Below are 20,214 nucleotides of genomic sequence, written 5' to 3' on the forward strand. Positions count from 1 at the left end.
GAGTACAACTTATACAATATTTTGTTTTAAAACAGGGACTTGTTTTGACTTCGTTTTTCTCTGTATCTTTTATATTTTTTTTATTTATTAAAATACCTCTTGCATATTGGTTAATGTTCTGTGGTCGTTGCTGTATGCTTTTGACTGATACGTTGGAAATATTTTTAAACCACGACTTAACGCAAATTGATAACAGTTAACGCAACAGTTAAAATTAGCACCGTATGGCGGGCTGGGATATATTAGCGTTTGATACATAACGTGAAACGAATCAGGATCAGGAGAATATGCAAGAAAAATTGACGCAAATGATTGATTTCTGTCAAATCCCATAAGAAATGCATTACATGCCTCGTAAAAGTTGGAAGTCTATCACCAAAACGAGAGAGGCTTCAAGAGAGAAGCGCACTCTATTTATATATATCTCTGTGCGCGTGACGGCTGTCGCCGTTTTTCGTTCATGGCCGCTTTGAGAAAAAGTTGGGCAAACATAAGTATTCATGCGCAATTTTCTAGTTGAATACGTATCGCTTGTTCTGTCGTAAGCTGAGTTTACAAAAAATATCTTCAATACCTATCCGATTTACTCACTGATTTAGCGAGTACTGCCGCATTTGTCATTTTATTTGCAATCCAAGTATCCGGAAAGAGGTGGGCCTATACAGTAGGCGTAGACAGATGATAATAGTCAAGCCAAAAGTCAGTGCAAGCTTTAACACTGCACTGCAATTATAAATTCAGATATATTGGCAAGTGGATATTATGAGCATAAAATTTTATTACAAGGCTTGATTTCGTGAGGAATTGTTCAATTTATTTTGCAATGCAACAGAGAAATTTCTGTCATGGATTCGGATGTTGACTGCTCGTCAGATGTTCCATCGCGTAAGTAGTATATCATCGCTATATTTCTAATTCTCATTGACTCAATTTAGCTACGCTCTGAAGTAGTTATTCGTAAATTAACTAGTAATGATGGAGTTAATGGTAAAAAACGACATTTTGACTGCATTACTAGGCGGTTTCTATATGGGGAGATCCCCTTAATTGAAACCATTTGACTGCTTGTGAATAGCGACGGGTCTGGCCTATTTTGTACATTTACAAACAATAAGCCTCAGAACAAAGAGACTGACGCGATGTGATAATGTCAATCTCTACAACAGGCATTATTGGTCACAATATGATCCAATAGGGATCATCAAATCATGGTAGGCGTTCAGACGCATGAACCTGTCGACAAGCCACTGAGCCATGTCTGCCCCACCCCGTTAAACGGATCAAGTCACATTTTCTGGTACCATGGCGTTTAATTACAACTCCAAACTTCTACGATTTGGAAATCAAGTTATTAATAAATATACTTACTTATAACCGCAATTTTCAGATTGTACAGATTTTTGAAACTACATACATGATGTCATAATTTATTTTGTATCGACTTCACTATGACATCATAAGTCTTTTAAACCTAACATGACGCATTACTAGATTTTCCACGTTGTCTAGGACTGTAGAATACAGATTATGACATCACAAATGTTATATAACTCTCAACTTAGTCTTACGTTCGACATTGGGCGCACACTGAAATGTTGGTAAGTTAACATTTTCAGCGGGGGTAAACAAAAATGTGATCTAAAGCAGGGGTGTCAAACTTGCGGCCCGCGGGCCGCATGCGGCCCCAGAGAGCTTCCAATGCGGCCCTCGAACGCTTAACAATAATTGTATTATTTTGTACGTTTTTTTAATATCTAAATGTAATACATTTTTCTAACCTTTTGAAGTGAAATTGATTAGTCACACAAAAAACGACAATTTACTGAAAGTAGATTTGGAAAATTGAAATTTTTTTTGTTTCCAATTTGACCCAATTGTGGATACACCTCAAGCTAAATAAAACGCAAATTACACGAAGAAGATGCATTTTTGAAGAAAATTGGGAGTTGCAATATTTCTGCATTTCTCAAAATTCTACAGCACATTGTTTGATTTGTCACATTTCCATCAGTACAATGAAAAAATCAATATAAGTAGATATTATCAGAATAAGCTCAGAAGTCGATATGTCAAATTTAAAGAAAATTCGAACTGAAAATTTTTATGTGTTTGTAACATATCATTATAATTATACAACTACCTAGGTACTAAAAATCAATATTAATCATAACTCAAACGGTTCTATGCCACGTAAAGGTAAGAAATGTCTGGTCTGGTCTGGAACTCAGCCATTTGTTTGATTTATGGATCTATACATGAAATGATAAACGTAATATTTTGCATTACTTAAATTAAATAAAACATTCTCAAAGATCCAGATTAACTGATGATCATGTGACCTCATTAATTAGAGTTGGTACTGTAAAATCATTTCAGCCTGATATTAGAAAGCTCGGGGCACAAAAAAGATGCCAAACGTTATTACATATAAAATTAAAACAACATTGAGTTTATCTGTAGTATTCTTGTAAATTTTAGGTCTATATATTTACCGTAGATTAAGTCATTAAGTCATGTATTATTGTTTCCTTATGCTTATTGAAACTTTGTTCAAAAATTTTATGGATAGTACATAAAAATTTATGATTTTTTGTATAAAATGATAATAACTGTAAATTAAAATAACAGTGAAATGCGAAAATTTATATGTAAATGGCATTTGAAATTTAAGAAAATGATAAAACTTCATTCGGCATGTCACGAACTACACCTATCTGAAAATATGCTTCCAGTATACATTATCAAAATATATCAAAAACTGTTTGCGGCCCTTTGCACAACTGCCAAATTGCAATGCGGCCCTCGGAAACCAACGAGTTTGACACCCCTGATCTAAAGTCTTCTGAATATATTAAGAACGAGTGCCCCTTATTGTTACCTATTTTTAGCTGTTTTTCACCCACACTATCTCAACTATTCTACTCATTTTGGCCACCAAAATGTGTTATAAATAATTTGATATTAAATTGTAATTTTGAATAAAGATATCAATCGAATAATGGTTTTTCCCGTTGTGTAAAACACAAAATAGGGCAACATGTAGTCACAAAATCATGCGTACGCCACTGAATGTATTGGTTTTATAAGAAAGACTACATTACTAGGCGGTTTCTATCTGGGGAAATGCCCATAATCGAAACCACTCGTTTGTGAATAGCTTCAGGTATGCGACGGATGTGGCCTATTTGGTACCTTGGCAAACAATAAGCCTCCGAAAATAAAGACCGACGCGATGTTAGAAGTAGAGATGTACCGATACCACTTTTGTCGCCGATACCAGCTAAAAACGCCGACACCGATATTCGATACTATGTAATTATTACCTCACGTGCGCAAGACAGACGGTTTAAAACAATAGTCTTTGGACATTATTAATAGTGCACATTATTTCCGTATAAAAAAAGAAATATCACACACATATATATTTATTAGGAAGTGGGCTAGATGTTTGGGATCCAAATGCGTTAATTAATTGATTCAGATGCATTGAGCACTGGCGCTAGTAATCTCGGTGTTCAATTAGAAAACTAATAGGATTTGGCTCCTGTTGGTGGTAAAATAAATAAATGTTTAGCCTAGTTATCGTATGAACTGATACATTGAGTTACGTGCGCAGGATTTGGGACCAATATAACGTCGTATTTTATATTTTACACGTCGGAACATCCACTAATATTCGATTGATATATTTTTCCATAAATACCATGTAATATTAAAAAGATTTTGAATTTGGCAGCGAAAATAATCAAATTGATTGAGCCAGTTTGGCTGATAAATGGCTAGAAACAGGCCAGAATACGATACCCGTTTCTATTGGCGGGGGTGGGGACGTGCATAGCTTGTAGTTCACGATCTATCCAGAAAAAAATAATTTTTAAGATCAGTATTCTAACCAAATTTTTAAAACATTCTGGATTATATTGAGAAGCGAAATATATCGGAAATATTGGTCTAAATCCAGCCGATACCGATACACTACCGATACCGAAAAATTGGCCGATACTGATACCGATACATCGGTACATCTCTAGTTGAGAGAGAGAGAGAGAGATTTATTGTTTTGTCAACCGTAAACGAACAATGGTATACAAAATAATATATACAATATACACAAAGTTAATTCGGTATAGACTGGGGGGAGCGATACGACCATAAGGTCATCGGAGTCAGCTCCCCCCTGGGTTGGAAGCAGTTTAAATTAATAAGACCAGCGCAGTGATATAAAATTGCACCTCAACGCCAGCAACATACTAAAATAAAAATACAACTACCAGATGCGACATAATAATGTCAATGTATACAACAGGCGGTATTTGTCACAATATGATCCAATAGAGGTCATCAAATCATGGAAGGCGTTCAGACCTGGGGCGTCATTCGCTAAACTTCGTAAAAAGCCGGGTTTCACTAGCATTCTCTCGAAATCTTACGCACGGTCGCAGTTGAACAAAATGCACTGACTGATCACTCAGCCGTATCAGTTGTCGCCGCTTACGGTCGAGCGTGTTTCGCCTTCGCGGTAACCTATCGGCTTTCTCTGCTTCACCTTTGCAGCCTACGTTTTGAAATTTTGTTCATATAGCAGTGGCGTAATCTATAGACTGACGGATAGGCTACTTGGAATAAATGGTGAAGTTACACAGAGAGAGATTTATTGCCACCAATGACATTAAACAACATGATAGGCAACTCTGACGTCACTCCATAAGACTACAGGCGAAACATTATATTTCATGATACGCTCCAATGCACATATTTCTCGTCGCCTTTCGCGTCCGTTTTCCGCTCGCTTTTGCTACTCGGCGTCTTTTTTACGTGTAGTACCTGTCTTTTTGCGCCTGTAACGAAACAAAATAATCTCTATATCTAAGAAGTTTTGCTTACTTGGAAAGCTGGAATAACAGGCAAGCTGTAAAGAGCAATTCTGGACATCATAGACGTTTTTTTTTATCAGAGAAGATTACAAACGCGATAGCGGAAAGATTTGTGTGGAACATTTTGCAGATAATGACAAAGTTCAAAGTTAGTAATTTTAATGTTTGCGCTTAATCATTGAAATTTCATTTAATGAGGGTGTCATACAAAACTGTGCTGCGATACAATTCCATAACACAAAGTTTGCACCTATCGAACTTGCTTTTGTAGGTGAATTTATTAGACGTATTACATATTCAGTTAATCGTAGGTAACATTGCTGGTACATAATGCATCGTAGATAGGTTTGTTTAAATTTAGGAATTTAGCTCATAGCCCACTAATTAATATTATCTTCTATGCAGGAGGTTGCAGGGCTGAATTCAACTTGCAGCCTTACCGATCACCTGGCGATGCTCATTTAGTTTGGCTCGAGCAAATCTTCTTGAAATGCTTGTGTGGATGGAAACTACCTATATTTTTTGCCTTCCTCCGATTTTAGACAAATGTATTCTGAGGGATTTCGCATATAATTCTCACTGATTGTTGGCTGTTTATAATTCCTATTGATTGTGAATTCTGATTATAACAATGAGTTGAAAATTTTTTTACCTAATTTACTGGCACCTTTTTCTTGTCAATACTCCAAGCTGAGGTAATAAACATGACAATACATTTATGTCATCTGGAAGCAAAATATGCACACTAATTAATAGTTTGGCACATTGAGATAATACATCATGACAGAAAATACAAGTTAAAGATATGTATGACAATCACATGGTAATTAAAATTAAAAAAAATTAATAGGGGCTGTGGAGTATGAAAAGTTCAAGACAAAGAAAAGAACAAATGTTCATAGCTCATGAACTCTCAATTTTGCCTCCATTGCTTTGTGAAGGCCAATATATTTCGAGTGGCTGAATTAGTTTACCTTTATGATAGCAACGATTTTGTATTTAATATAGGGAGATTATTTCAATTTATTTGAAGTGATATAATTTCCCAAAGCAATGCTTGAATCGTCTAGAATAGATCAGTGGTGTCAAACTCATGGGTTTTCGAGAGCCGCATTGCATTTTGAAAATTGTAAAAAGAGCCGCAAACAGTTTTTGATAATGTATACTTAAAAGATATTTTTAAGATAGTTTTAGTTTGTGACATGTATTGTGATGCAACTAAACAGTTGGATTAAGTTTTATTATTTTCTTCAATTTCAAATGCAATTACATATTAATATTTGCATTCCACTATTATTGCAACATTTGCAAGTTACAGTATTTATTATAAAAAATCGTAAAATTCTATGTACAACCATCAAAATCATTTTTGAACAAGCTTTGAATAAGGAAAGAATAATACATACATTAAAAATAACTTAATCTAAATATATGAACCTAAAATTAACAAAAATACTACAGTATAAACTCAATGTTTTATTAATTACATTTGTCCTGGCGTTTGGCATCTTTTTTGTGTCACCAGCATACAAACGCCAGTCTGAAATGATTTTATAGTACCAACTCTAGCTAACGAGGCCACATGATCATGGGTTTATCTGGATCTTTACGAATGTTTAATTAATTCCAGTAATGCAAAAAAGTTACTTTTATCATTTCATGTATAGATCAGTAAAAAAACAAATGACAGATTTTTTCGACAAGACATTTCGCACTACATTGCGTGGCATAGGATTGCTTGAATTATTATTGATATTGATTTTTAGTAACTAAGTCGTTGTATAATTATATTAATATACAAACACATGGAAATTTTCTGTTCGAAGTTGGTCTTCGAATTTGTCATATTGACTGCTGAGCTTATTGTATTTTTTGATTGTATTGATGGAAATATGACAAATTAAACAATGTGCTTCAGAATTTTGTGAAGAGCAGAAATGTTACAACTCCCATTTTCTTCGAAAATGCCACCTTCTTCATGTACTTTGCGTTTAATTTAATTACTCAAGTGTTTTATTCAAGTATTCTTTTGCTAGCTTGATGTGTATTCTTAATTGGGTCAAAATGTGGACAAAAAAAATTAATATTCCAAAACTACTCTCAGTAAATTGTTTTCTGTGTGAATAATCAATTTCACTTTAGAAGGTTTGAAAAATCTATTACATTTAGATAAAAAAAAAACTTCCAAAATACTATTACAATTATTGTTAAGCGTTCGAGGGTCGCACTGGAAGTTCTCTGGGGCCGCGAGTTTGAGATCCCTGGTCTAGATTGAAGTTGTTCAAAAAATATATGATAGTATTTTATCATGAATGATGATTATACCCTTTCCGGAATTTCTTCTATAGTACTACCAAAAGTTGATGAACCAAATATAACACAGGTGCAGTGAGGTACCCGTAATCCTCATTTCCAAAGCTGTTTTAAGTATGTCTGGCGTGTTTTGTGCCTTTTTACAAATAAGACCGCTTATGCAATCTTACGCTTTGGAATTTTTAGTTATTTTCCTCAAGCCCTGCAGGATGTGGGGGCCATACACAACTCTACCGGAGGGTCAAATGTCTTTGCATGCCTCCATAGGTTGTTTTTCTATTGCAAACATTATATTTCTTGGAATCACACTGTCACTGATATGTCGCCAGACTTCTGATATCTCCCCGTCCGCTATAGTTGTCCTGTGAATAAATAATAGGAAATTGAGATTAGATGAATAGTTGAAAGTTTTGCTTTATGTCGGCTTAATTTCTTGATTGATATACTTTCTATTTCTGCTATTGCCTCTTGTACTGCAAGAGTCTCACAATGCTCAGACAGGTTTGTCCACAACTTTCACATCTGAAGAAAGAGAGGAGATTTATTAATTTTCGTTAAGAATAAATAAAGCAGTCTATATGATTTAGAATGGAAAAGCCAATAAATCCAATATCTCATGTTTTATGTAAAAAATATTTTACTGAATTTGGTATATAAACCAATTAATAAAAGGGTTTAGTCAGAAAATTACAAGCATTCGTGGCTCCAAATACTTGAGAAATCAGACTGTACAATATAGACCGGTATGAGTGAAATGTTAGGTGAACTTGTTAACACTTTGATTCAATACGCAAATAAAAGTGAATGCGCAATAGTATGTTACAATGAGCAGCAATCAACAATGAGTATATATCCTCACTGATTAAAAAAATCTAACTGGAGGTGCATGAACTATTTGAAACCATAAGGGGTAAGTAAATATGTAATTTCGGCAAATGGGCAACTACGTACCGTACTGAATTAATAACTTCGTAGTATTTGACAAAGGCTGGCTTTCCCACATGTACTTAACAGTGCGATGCCCGGGTGTGATATACAACAATAGTATTCACCTTACCTTTTACCGATTTCTTTTTACCCCAACTTTTAAAAATGTCATTAAAATCGACAACAACTGTCAAAGCAGGCACGAACACCATTCGTGCTACGCCTTGAAAGCAGCACACATCCGCTCGTTTTCGTCTCGTCAAGTATGTGCATTGTAGCGTGCTATCGAATACGATCTTCGGACAAAAATGCCGGAGTTGCGCATCATGTTGTTTAATGTCATTGTTGCCACAAAACAAATTAAATATTCTCAAATTTCGCGTGACGTCATAATCACGTGACAAACTCGCTGGACCAAAACTGCAGGTATAACCCGCTGGTCTGTCGTCTGCCGTGAACTGTGTAGCAGTAAGCAGTGCGTTCGTTTCATGCAGTGGTGTTTGAAATCATATCTATTCTGTAGCGTTAGTTGGTAGGCTATAGCCAATTTTTGCACGCCATTTGTTTGTTCCTCCAGCTTAATAGTGCAAGGTTTTATGATAATATGTTACGATGAGGCAGGGTGTTTGTTAGCACTGCAGTTTTTTAAATTGCTGGATCTGTAACAGTTTTTTTTCTGTCAGTCATTCCCAGATAGCCTAAATAATCTAATTGTTATTGTTGTGCATTATTCCATATAATGGCGTCGTCAGTTTCTATACATAGCCTACATCACCTGGACTCCAGTGCAAAAAAACGGTAGCCTACTTTGAAAAACTTGAAATGTGTGACTTGGAACAATGTCCCTATTTGTCACCACAGGATGCATGGGTGAATGAAACATCAATAACTATTTGTAACATTTGAACTATTTGTGTAACAGACAATAAAATCAGTGAGTTGCCAAAGCTTGTTAAGATTCCATATTTTTAATTTTTCATTGAGTCTATAGTCCTCTATTAACCCTTTCTGTGCGGTGGGCACGTATACGTACCCATGACAAAAGTCGCTAGATTGCGGCAGGTACGTTGATGTACTCCACTGTTTAATTTAGCAATCGGTCGCAAACTGTTGGTCTAGTTTTTCCTGGTTTTAATTTATTGATAAGAAGTCTTCTTCGAGATTAACATAAGCGACGATAAATCTGGCTTTCGTTAACGACGGGAATTTTATTTGCGGCGGAACGAGGGAGTGTTTTTGAAATTTATGCAAATTTCGGTATTTTTTGGATGGTAATAGAAGACATATTATCCCTTCCATCTACCAAAGTATTTTGAATTGGATCACGAAATTGCTACAGCAATAATATGCTATTGTTTGCCAACCACGAAGTGGTAACAGTAAAGGATTTAGCGAATATTTCTATTTTTTTATCACGGTTTGAAGTTTCAACTCCCAAGAAAAAAAAATGCCTTTTTTCTATCCGGTTTGTGACTCAGACCACCACTTTTAAAAAAACTTTTTTTTTTCAATCGCCAATTGCAAGCTCTTTAAATAAGCTTTCCAACGAGCCGTCAGTGGGCAGCGGAGGATCATTAGTTTTTCGTTAGTCGATCGATTAGTTGTGGGGGTACAAATGCATAAAATCGGCGTTGCAAATATGATTATTTAATAAACAAGAGAGCTACGCACAAATATATGGACACGTTAGACCAGAGCGAATAAGTCCTTACCGGTACCTTTGACGCTACCGGTACCCTCAAAAAAGTTCTGAATTTCCAGTAGCAAGAATTTTGCAGAATCAAAACGTACAGCCAGTCATGACACTGACTAAAATCCGAGTTCCCATGGATAAAAAATATTACAGCAAAATTTTAGACGAAATATCAAATTTCATAGAATTCACGCAAAATTTTGAAATAAATAAAAGTAATAGCCTTCTAGCGAAAAAATTAATCTTTAACCACTGAAAATTTCAAAGCAATTGGTCCGGTATTCGAAGAGAAAAGCGACTTTTTAAAAACGTGTCAAAGAACAAGAACAACAACAACAACATAATATTGAAACGATCGTTATGGTCACTAAACGTGTCCAAAAATAAAAATTGCATGGAAAGGGTTAAGGTCCTTTCATTTGCATCTAGCGGATTTTTTTCTTTCGGATACGACATGGAGAGATTGTTGGGCTTTTCTTCTGCAAGCTTCAATATAGGTAGCCATTGTGAATCTGTGTTTATAATACTGTAGGTAGGCCAATGCTAGAATAAACAAAAAACAATGACTTCAACAACTGAACAATCTCTGAATCTCAACCCTAGTTTAATCTGTAAATGCGGCAGATATTCCACAGCTAAGTTAACGGCACTAGACTACATACACGCTTACCCGAGTAAGGCCTTTTGATACTATGCCAATTTTTACAAAGTATGCTAACCTCTCAACAAGCCTATTTTAATTTGAATCACTGCTGAGAGCAATCTGAACTGTTAACGAGGCGAAGATTGTCCTCGTTAGCTAGCGAGCTCTTCAGCGCGTTAAAGAACTTTCGTGAATACCGATTCTCGATAAAATGTGAGAAGAATGCACTTTACGAGACGTCTCATTTGGCGCCAAAAAAACTCTCTCGAATAATTTCTCTCGAATATTTATGAAGCTCTGTGAATACCATTTATGCTTTTCACGAGAAAGTCGGTGCTTAACTAACACGTTAAGCGGTAACGAAGCTTTGTGAATGGGGCCCCCGGTTCAGACGCATTGACATCCGGGCAAGCCACTGAGCCATGTCCGCTCCACCCCGCCAAACGGATCGTGTCAAGTTTTATGGTACCATGGCGTTTAATTACAAGTTCAAATTTCTCAATGATTCAATAGTATTATTAAATGTACTTTCTTATAACCGCAATTTTTAGATTATGCATATTTTTGAAACTACATACATATGACGGCATAAAGCATTTATCATCGAACTTCACTATGACGCCATAATGCATTTAAACCTAACCAAGCGCCTCACTATATTTTCCACGTTGTCTAAAATACACATTATGAGTACATCACAAATTTAATATAACCTCTCGACTTAGTCCTACGTTTGACACTGGGCGCACACTGAATTTTTCGACAGTTAACACCTCCTAAAGTTTTCTAATTTTTTTGAGAACGGGCGCCTAGTGTCGCGCAGATGCATGAATTTGATAATGGAGGAAGCTCTTACCGTCCAGCGAGGGGTCATTCTGTAATATAGTAAACCGTAAGAAGTGAGTCTAGTGACACATTGAATTGCTAATGTCAATTTTTGGTGCTATGTTCCAAGCTAAAACAATGTTCATTTCAAATATTGTTGCCAGCCAATTTTTTTTTGATTCATCCCATACTCGGGAGAGCATAATATATAAGTATATATTCTAGAAATATCGTTCCGGATATCGGCAATTCAAATTTTCAGCGCATCGGTAGGGGCACCTTTTCGACCTTACCGACGAAAACGTCATATCAATACACCTCTAGAATCATCTAGGACAGGGATGGGCAACTTCTTTAGTCGGCGGGCCAGATGTGGGAAAATGGTCGGTTGGCCGGATTATTACAAAAAAAAAACTCGGTATCCAATCTTTGTTAAATGCGGGACACTCTCTGTCAACTTTTCGTTTTTGGGATATTCCATGGTTAATAAAAACTAATATAAAATCTAATTTCTAGAATCTATTTATATTTAGAATCTAAATATAAATACAAGAGAGCAACGCTCAAATATATGGACACGTGGACTAGAGCGAAGCAGGGTTTACCTTCGACGTTACCGGTACCGTACCCTCAAAAAGTTCCGGGTTTTCAGTCGCAAGAATTTTCACAGTCAGCCGTCACGCTTGGCGGATTAAAAACCGTGTTCCCATAATTAAAGATTAATACAGCGCAATTTTAGATGAAATATTAGATCTCATGAGATTCATAGAAAATTCAGGAATGAATGAAAGTAATAGCCTTCTGGAAAAAAATTAATCTTGAACCACTGAAAATTCCAAATCAATTGGTCCAGTATTCGAAGAGAAAAGCGATTTTTTAGTGATAATGACGAAAGAAAATAACAATAACAACAAAATTTTGAAACGATCGTTATGGCCACTAAACGTGTCCAATAACTGATAACAGTAGTGGGGGATGTTTACAACGCTCTCTGCTTTGATCTTTTATTGTTTGTTTAACAAGTGTGCTAAGGCAATTGTTTATTTCACCAGCTCGCACTGACAGTGCGGTGAGAGTATAGCGATCGGCAACTTTCAGGAATGATGCGTCGGACCACATTACAGTGTGGTGGGATATAGTCAGCGGGCCGGTCAAAATCTCGTCGCGGGCCAGACCCGGACCGCGGGCCGTATGTTGCCTACCCCATATCTAGGATCTCAACCTGGGACACATAAATCTCTACTGCACGCATATAATGATATTACCGGCTGCGTGCGCCTCTCATTTTATTCGCCCTTTGTTCTAAGATGGATAAACAGTTATTTTTAACTCAATCATTGCACGAAAATCACATTACGTGGTACCTGACTCGCGAAGAAATTTCCAAGGTTCAAAATATAAGACTTGAATGTACTACATTGGCAGTGTCTTTTCATTAAATAAAATATACCTGAAAAATACTACGATATATTCTCGATCAGAGTTTAAGCTTGTGGGCATTTATCAATTTTATTTTCGTCTGAATAAGTTACGCTTTAGCGACAAGTGTTTTTGAGTACCAAAAAACACCAACAATCGTTTACTACGAAAATGTTTAGACCAGGACTTCCTAAGTCTATATACGAATCCCTTAACTACAGAACTTGAAGCATTGACACAATCCCTGGTAATAACACTGTGTATTGTTCGAATCAGGATTGTGGAGCCTAATCTGGAATTTGATTTCAAAGTTCTAAATGTATGCACAGGAGTCTAAATTTTTACCTGAATAAAAAAGTATTTGGAACTATTCTAACTCCACAGCCCTGGTTGGAACGCTGCTGACAGTTTTTATGTAAAATTCATGAGAACTTAAGCACAGTAAGTTAATGTGCTTTTTAACACTTGAATTACAGACTCTGAAACAGAGAGTTCGTCTGGATTGGGAAATTATGACGTGGCAATATATTTTCACTATACTACGAAAGAAAAGATTTCGGATGCAGAGAAAATATTGATTGAAGATGGCCTTACAATATGTCTCAGTCATAGAGATGCTCCTGCAGCTAGACCTAAATTACAAAATCTCTATTCAATTGCGAAGCGATCTGATTTAAGGTAACTGTATATTGTAGAAATTGACACAATTCACCGTCTCCTTTCTTTCCGCATCCAAGTAAATATTTTGACTTCGACTCCAAATCTGAAATTTGAGAAAACTAATTTCTGGGCGCAAGTTTTCTATATTTGCAAATTGAGAATGCTCATGTCAAGCTTAATGCTTTTTGAGTTTCTGTTGGAAACTATGAATTCGATAATTACCGAAAAAAGTATAAAATTCTGGCTCCCGGATACGGAAACTTCGTAATTTGACTCTAGTTTTGGAAACTTAAAATTAAGCCTCCGAATCGAACATCAGTGAAAACTTTGCCTATTTTCGACTTCACAGCATTGATATATCTGTCGCGAGTAAAAGCTTTCCAGTCTATGACTTAACTATCATTGCTCTTCTTTTAGTCGACAGCTCACTAATATTTAAAGCGTACATAAATAAACGCAGTTATTGCTTACATTTTGTCGTATAACAATAATACACACTTCTCAGCGAACGTTCAATTTCAGAGTGTTTTTGATCACCGACAAATTTGTAAAAGAAGAATTCTCGTTTCACCTGCGCCTTCTTGAAAATGCCGACGTTTCAACAAAAGAAAACACGTTATTACTTATGAGAAGAAGTCAAATACGACACATTCCGGAGCACGTGAAAGACTTTACTTGCAAAGTTTTTAAAGACCGCATTAGGGGAGAAGATATAGCAGAATTGATTAAAGAGTTCCGTGCTAAGGATGGTGAACAAGTGTCAGATTTTATTTCAGATGGTTAGTCAGTGTTTACTTCAGTACTCAGTTTTGTTTGAAAAATTCAAACCCTCCCTAACTAGTGAGCAAATGCGTTGTAACAGGTTTCAAATTTTTTGATTATCAGTGTGACTCATAATGCTTAAATTAAATCTTGTTGCGTTTTGTAATCGCACAGGCATATATTTCTTCAGAGGTGTTTTTCGGAATATGTTGCACTTTTTTTTTGCAAAGTATATGAAGAAAATGTAGTCTTTCTCATTTTGTTATTTTATTTTAAGATTTCCCCAATGACGAAGATAACGCTGTTGCTGAGATTTCGTCAGGAATCAACGACCAGCTAGAGGTATGTGAGGAAAACATTAAAACATATGAGACCAAACTCAGAAGGTTCAAAGAATTGTTCGGAGTAGTTAGCAAAAAAAGATGTTACATATTGATCGTGAGTCCGCTCCACGAACGGTCTGCCGCTTTAAATGATATTGTCGCAGTTCCTTGGATTCGAGTATTTGATTTTGATTCAAAAAGCAGAGTTAACGGATTACTTTCGTGGACTGAAGAGGTATTAGGAAAACGACATCACACCAAAACCGATCAACTTGATAGCATCGATATTCCTAATGACGACGTCACTAATTGGGTATTCATTAATGGTTATACTGATAGCGCAGATACATTAAGTTCGGTAAACCGCACCATTCCTCCTCAAGTGATATATAAACATGGCGATAGTCTGGTGGAGTACTGTGTCTTGCAGAAAGTACCAGTCATTCTTGTAATGTGGTATCCCACATATAGCAATCTGGATAAAAACTTCGAAAGCTTTTTCAGCGGTCTACAATACCACTTCACCGGTCGCTTGAATACGTTTAATTGTATTGTATGTGTTCCCTCAATGCCAAACAAACGCAGTAGGTTGTACGGTATGTTTGAACGTCTTGATTTGCTTGACAATATTATTGTTGTTCCTGTTAAAATATTGTGTCAGTGGCTCAAAAGTAGAATGGAAGACAGTTATCAAGCCTTGTCGACTTCTTCTGGGGCTATGACTCTCCCAAAATACCCGGATCAGGGAGAATCGCTCGTCAAAGTTGAAGTGGACCAGGAAGAACTGGTTTGGATCAGGACTCAAGTACATATTTTGGTTATGCCTGGTATTGATCACAGTAGTACAACTATTGCGAATCCTACTCAAAACAAAGGTTACGATTTTCTCAAAGGGCATGATATCGATTGGACTGTTTTAGAAAATGGGGAGTACGACGTAAAGAGAGATCTACTTGAAGAGGCCATAGCGTATATCGAACAGAAGCATGCCAAGACGGGCAAATCCGGACTTGTAACAATATATCATTCACCCGGGGGCGGGGGAACAACTTTCGCACGAAGGTTGCTGTTTGAGCTGCGTGATAAGCTTCCATGTGGCGAATTAAAATCAGGTCAAATTATTTTGAAAAATCTGGTAGATCGTCTCATCACGATTCGAAATTTAACACGTCTTCAAACTGTTTTGCTGTTAGATGGCAGAAGCATGCATGATGTGAAAAAAATTATGGCCATTTGTAGCAAAATGCGAATCTTAGTAATTCATGTTCGTCGATATTATCAGGAATCAGAAAAAGCTCCTAGCGGAGATGGAATATTTTTTCTCCGTGATAGTGTTTCAAAGCAAGAAGCTAACGAGTTCGGAATGATTTACTCAAAGGCTGCTCCAGAAAACAAGTCCAAACTGATGTCACTCTCGCAAAAAATAGAAAACGAAGAAGCACATTTTGTCTTTGAATATGGATTAACAGCATTTCAATCAAAGTACCAAGGAATTCGCAGATATGTCCACGGATATTTGCAGATTGAAGACAATCAAAAACTTCAAGATTGGCACACTGTTTTGGTGTTTTTATCGTTGGCAAATTATTACGGACATAGGGGATTACCAAGCAAATTGTTTGGAAAAATTCTTCACAAAAGTGACAATGAAACGGTTGAATTAGAGGATCTACCACACGCTGCCCGGCAGTTTATAACAGAAGAAGAGCATACTTGGAAAATTACCTACTATATTGTAAGTAAGCTTATTTTGGAACAAGTATTGGTGAAGCGATCTACGACTGAATACGATTTTAGTTATAACACTCTTACAACAAAGGCCTCACAAGAGCTATGTTGTTGGGCGACACGTTTCATAGAAAATATGTACGGTTACGTTGGAGAATATGGCAAGGTCGGAACTCATATATACGAAATACTCACTTCCATTTTTATAAGACGCCATTACGACGATCCCGGAGAAAACGAGTTGGAATCAAGACCACGACTGCACTATTCCAAGCTTCTTGAAGAAACATGTTCCCATACGGATAAGGGAATCATTTTGAAAAAACTAGTTACTTGTTTTCCCAACGAAGCTGAATTTCGAGCTCACTTGGGTAGATTTCATTCAAAACAGGGGGAGTTTGATCAGGCAGAAATTTGTTTTAAGCTGGCAATTGAGACTAAGAAAAACGAAACCAGAAGACCGGATCCGGATTTATTGCTTCCCAAAAATGCTGAACAAAATAGAGGAGACAGTGTATTGGAAAGAATATATAACATGGCTGGCTTCGCTTGTATGTCGCATATTCGAACAGAAATTGGTGTTCGTTTGGGGAATATTTCAGAACGCACATTGCGAGGCAAAAGTCGACCAAATCTGATCAGGTCTTGTCTTGAAAAAGCTGAAAGAGCCATTAAAAATTTTGAAAATGGAAGAGACTGGTACCAGAACGGCTCGAATCCCTCTTTCGCGAATCTGGGCGAACTCAAAGTTCGCTTGCAACTCATAGAGCTTGCGAAGCAAATAAGTGACGGTCAATATCAATCCCTGCTTAAAAAAGACAGCCCGTACATTGATCTTGGCAATTTCGTGCTTGAATCTTTTCACGAATGTGATCTTCTTCTGGCGCACTGCATATCGTACAGGTCTAGAAATATGGACATACCCGAGGAAGAAATCGATCTGTGCTTGAACCACTTCAATTTCTTTTTCTCAAACGCAACGAAGGCATTGGAGCAATGGTCCGGAAATGATAAGTCGATTCATTCAATGAAATGTCATCTTTCAATGCTGAAAATCAAACTTCGCGGACAAAATAGAAAGTGGTTCAGGCTGAACGAGGATGTGAAGTCTACCGAACAAATAAAAAAATTTGTTAATTTGTGCGAAAAAATATGTGATGCTGTTTGCAACGATGAACTTTCTAAGACTAGAATATCTAGTTATATGATGGAATGGCTGAGAGCAATAAGACATAAGCACATGCCTCGAACCTATAATTTGACCGACGTATTGTCACGCATAAGAAAATGGAAAGTCCGCAAGGAAATGGGTTCATTAGCGAACTTTTATCATTATGTGTTGGCCACCACGCTATCATTGAGTTCTGTTAGTCGAGAAATAGCCGATGCGTTCAGTAATGAATCTCATAAAATCAAGGAATATATGAGACAAAACGATTTCACTCATCTGCATCTACTTGACACAAGTGAATGGCTTGGTCGAAGTGAAGATCCGCAAAGTTTCAATCGCCTCATTCCGTCATTAGATTTGGGAGAATGGGATGGAAGATTTTGGACTAATAAACAGCAAATATCTCGACTTCAAGTTTGCACAGGCTCGATCTACTTCTGCAGACCATACGATGGAATAATCATTGTTGATGTCGGCACTTCAACACCAATCGGAGTGTTTTTTGTGCCCCAAAGATATTCCATCGGAGTTTCCCACTCTAAAAAGAAAACAAGGGTTGAATTTTATATAAGTTTCAATCCTCGACGTTTTGCTGAGGCACATGAAGTCACTCCTCTTAAGAAATACAAATGCCAAAATCCTTCTTGCAAATCACCTACCGAAATACCAACACTGGGAAAGGAACCTGGAGAATGCGTGGCTCCGTGTAACATGTGTGATACTATAGTAGTAAAACCGACGTGATTTGATATATTATGATTTGCGATTGAGTGTAAACTATTCTCGTATATATTTGTAATATAATTGCAAGTTTTTTCCACGATTGTTTGCCAGAGTTGGACTACCCATTGGTACAATTATTGTACTTTGTCTGATAATTAATAAACACACTCAACTTCATTGGATGATTATTTTTACAATTTGATAATTTGGCATTTTCCACTGATCCATGAATTAACTATTTGAATTTTTCGATGCTTAAAGCTTGCAAGTTATATATATCTGTTATTTTTTAAAACTACTGCGATGGCCTGCCCGACTGTACGAATAATAGCAAAAGTTCATTAAATGTTGACATCGACATATTTATATTGTTATTCATATGTTCACATGTTTCTTCAGTTATTAATTTACTACCTGAATCTAAGCATCAGCTTCATAATCGGGTATTATACTTTAGAATCTTAATTATGACTTCTTCAACTATTTTGCTTCCAACATTATTCTTTCAACTTTTCTTAAATAAAATGAATTATAAATCTTTTATTTAAATTATATTCCGTATGCTTGCACTATGTTTGCTTATAACCAGTAGAAAGGTATTTGCATACTGAAATTTCGTGTATTCATCTAATATTCAGTACTGTTGAATGGCGTCTTGGAAAAAATGCGGAACTATAGAAATTTATTTGTCGAGTCATTGCAATTGGATTTAATTAAAAGAGGATTCAATTTCAGTCTTTAAAAATTTGGTGTTTTATTACCAATACGATTCAAATCAATAACTGCTGAACCACTGAATTACAAGTTAGCAACTTTTCGACTTATTTATTATCACATGATTGTTTCTTATTGTTAAATACTGAATGACCGATGAGAATTGCACCAATACCGCAGTAATTCGTTCTTTCAACTAACACCAGCGGCCCCTGCAATTCGGTAAGAATAGTGTGTTCTGTATGGTAAACTGCCAATTATACTATGAATAAATCATTTCATATTTTCCGAGAATTTGTCTTTCCATTGGTAATGTATAAATCAAATTTTTATAATATAGCATGAGATTTTCGCTTTGTCTTGGTTATTCTAGAGACAGATCTTTTCGTTTTTATTATTTGTAATGTTGCAATGTGGTGGTGTGACCTAATTGTACAAATACTTGTAAAATGAAATCAGCTGTTCTATTACGTTGCAGTTCAACAGCATCTGAAGCCGCTTAATGACTAAATGAATGTATTTATATACTAAAAAAACTTTCAATTGTTATCATGCAACCACTTTGCATCAATTTCGTTTTGATTTTTCGAATTTCAGTAGATTAGAAATCTGATATTTTTGCTACCGTATAACATGTTTGCGGTTTATTCCGATGAAGGGTAAAAACGATTTTATTTTGGAAATAAATATACTCATATATTCTGTTTACAAAAATGTAATTCGTGGAAATATTCCAATATCTGGTAACTACATTTACTCACTATAGAACACGTTTGCATCCTGAAGCAACGTAAAAAATAAACTTATTTTGAAATTGAATATATATATAATTCTTTTGCAACAATGTAATCCTTTAGAATATACGAGCTGTTGTTATGAAGATTTGCAGAGTTATTCCAATCGCCTAATTTAGCCATTAGATTTGGGAGAATGGGACGAAAGATTTTGGGCTAAACAAAAAATATCTCGACTTCTAGTTTCCACAGGCTCAATCTACTTCTGCAGGCCACACGATGGTATTGTCATTGTTGATGTCGGCACCCAAACATTATCTTTTACAGTACATTACCTTACCTACCTACAATGCGTCATCGGTATTGAAAAACTTCCGTTCTGTAAAATCGAAGTTTAAGACATTCGTCACGCTTGATAGAAATAAATACAGCGAAAACTCTTTACGAGTAAAAGTTTGCGATCTGTCACAATAGACTACCGGTACTGCAGTCTTCACGACAAGCGCGCATGCGGAACCGCCACAGGGTGCCATATTTCTTGACGTGCCATATTTCTTGATGTTCCATAGACAAACGAATGCCAGAGCCGACGGCAATTGTTGAAAGTTAAACCGTGATTCCGATCACTCCAAAATTAGGAAATATTTGAACTAACGTTAGGTTCTCCCTGTCGGCACCACCAGTATTAAAATTGATATTTAGTTT

The 20,214-nt window shown here is 36.2% G+C and overlaps 1 protein-coding gene across 1 annotated transcript; it reads left to right on the forward strand.

The window, feature by feature from the left end:
• The first annotated feature begins 584 nt into the window (after nucleotides 1-584).
• On the forward strand, nucleotides 585-19,645 carry LOC120333050 (uncharacterized). Its single transcript, XM_039400399.2, has 4 exons — nucleotides 585-885; nucleotides 13,171-13,372; nucleotides 13,877-14,133; nucleotides 14,394-19,645. Exons 1-4 carry the CDS (start codon nucleotides 846-848, stop codon nucleotides 18,080-18,082), a joined length of 4,188 nt encoding a protein of 1,395 aa, XP_039256333.2. The 5' UTR covers nucleotides 585-845; the 3' UTR covers nucleotides 18,083-19,645.
• The last annotated feature ends 569 nt before the right edge of the window (nucleotides 19,646-20,214 follow it).

This window comes from Styela clava, chromosome 13, assembly GCF_964204865.1.
Source record: "Styela clava chromosome 13, kaStyClav1.hap1.2, whole genome shotgun sequence".
Taxonomy (NCBI): Eukaryota; Metazoa; Chordata; class Ascidiacea; order Stolidobranchia; family Styelidae; genus Styela; species Styela clava.

What these genes read in the sequence shown, in the direction of transcription:
- LOC120333050 (XM_039400399.2), top strand. Translation starts at nt 846, where the DNA reads ATGGATTCGGATGTTGACTGCTCGTCAGATGTTCCATCGC. An exon ending in CTCGTCAGATGTTCCATCGC is followed by an intron (nt 886 to 13,170) that starts GTAAGTAGTATA and finishes CTTGAATTACAG; the next exon opens with ACTCTGAAACAGAGAGTTCG. An exon ending in GCGAAGCGATCTGATTTAAG is followed by an intron (nt 13,373 to 13,876) that starts GTAACTGTATAT and finishes GTTCAATTTCAG; the next exon opens with AGTGTTTTTGATCACCGACA.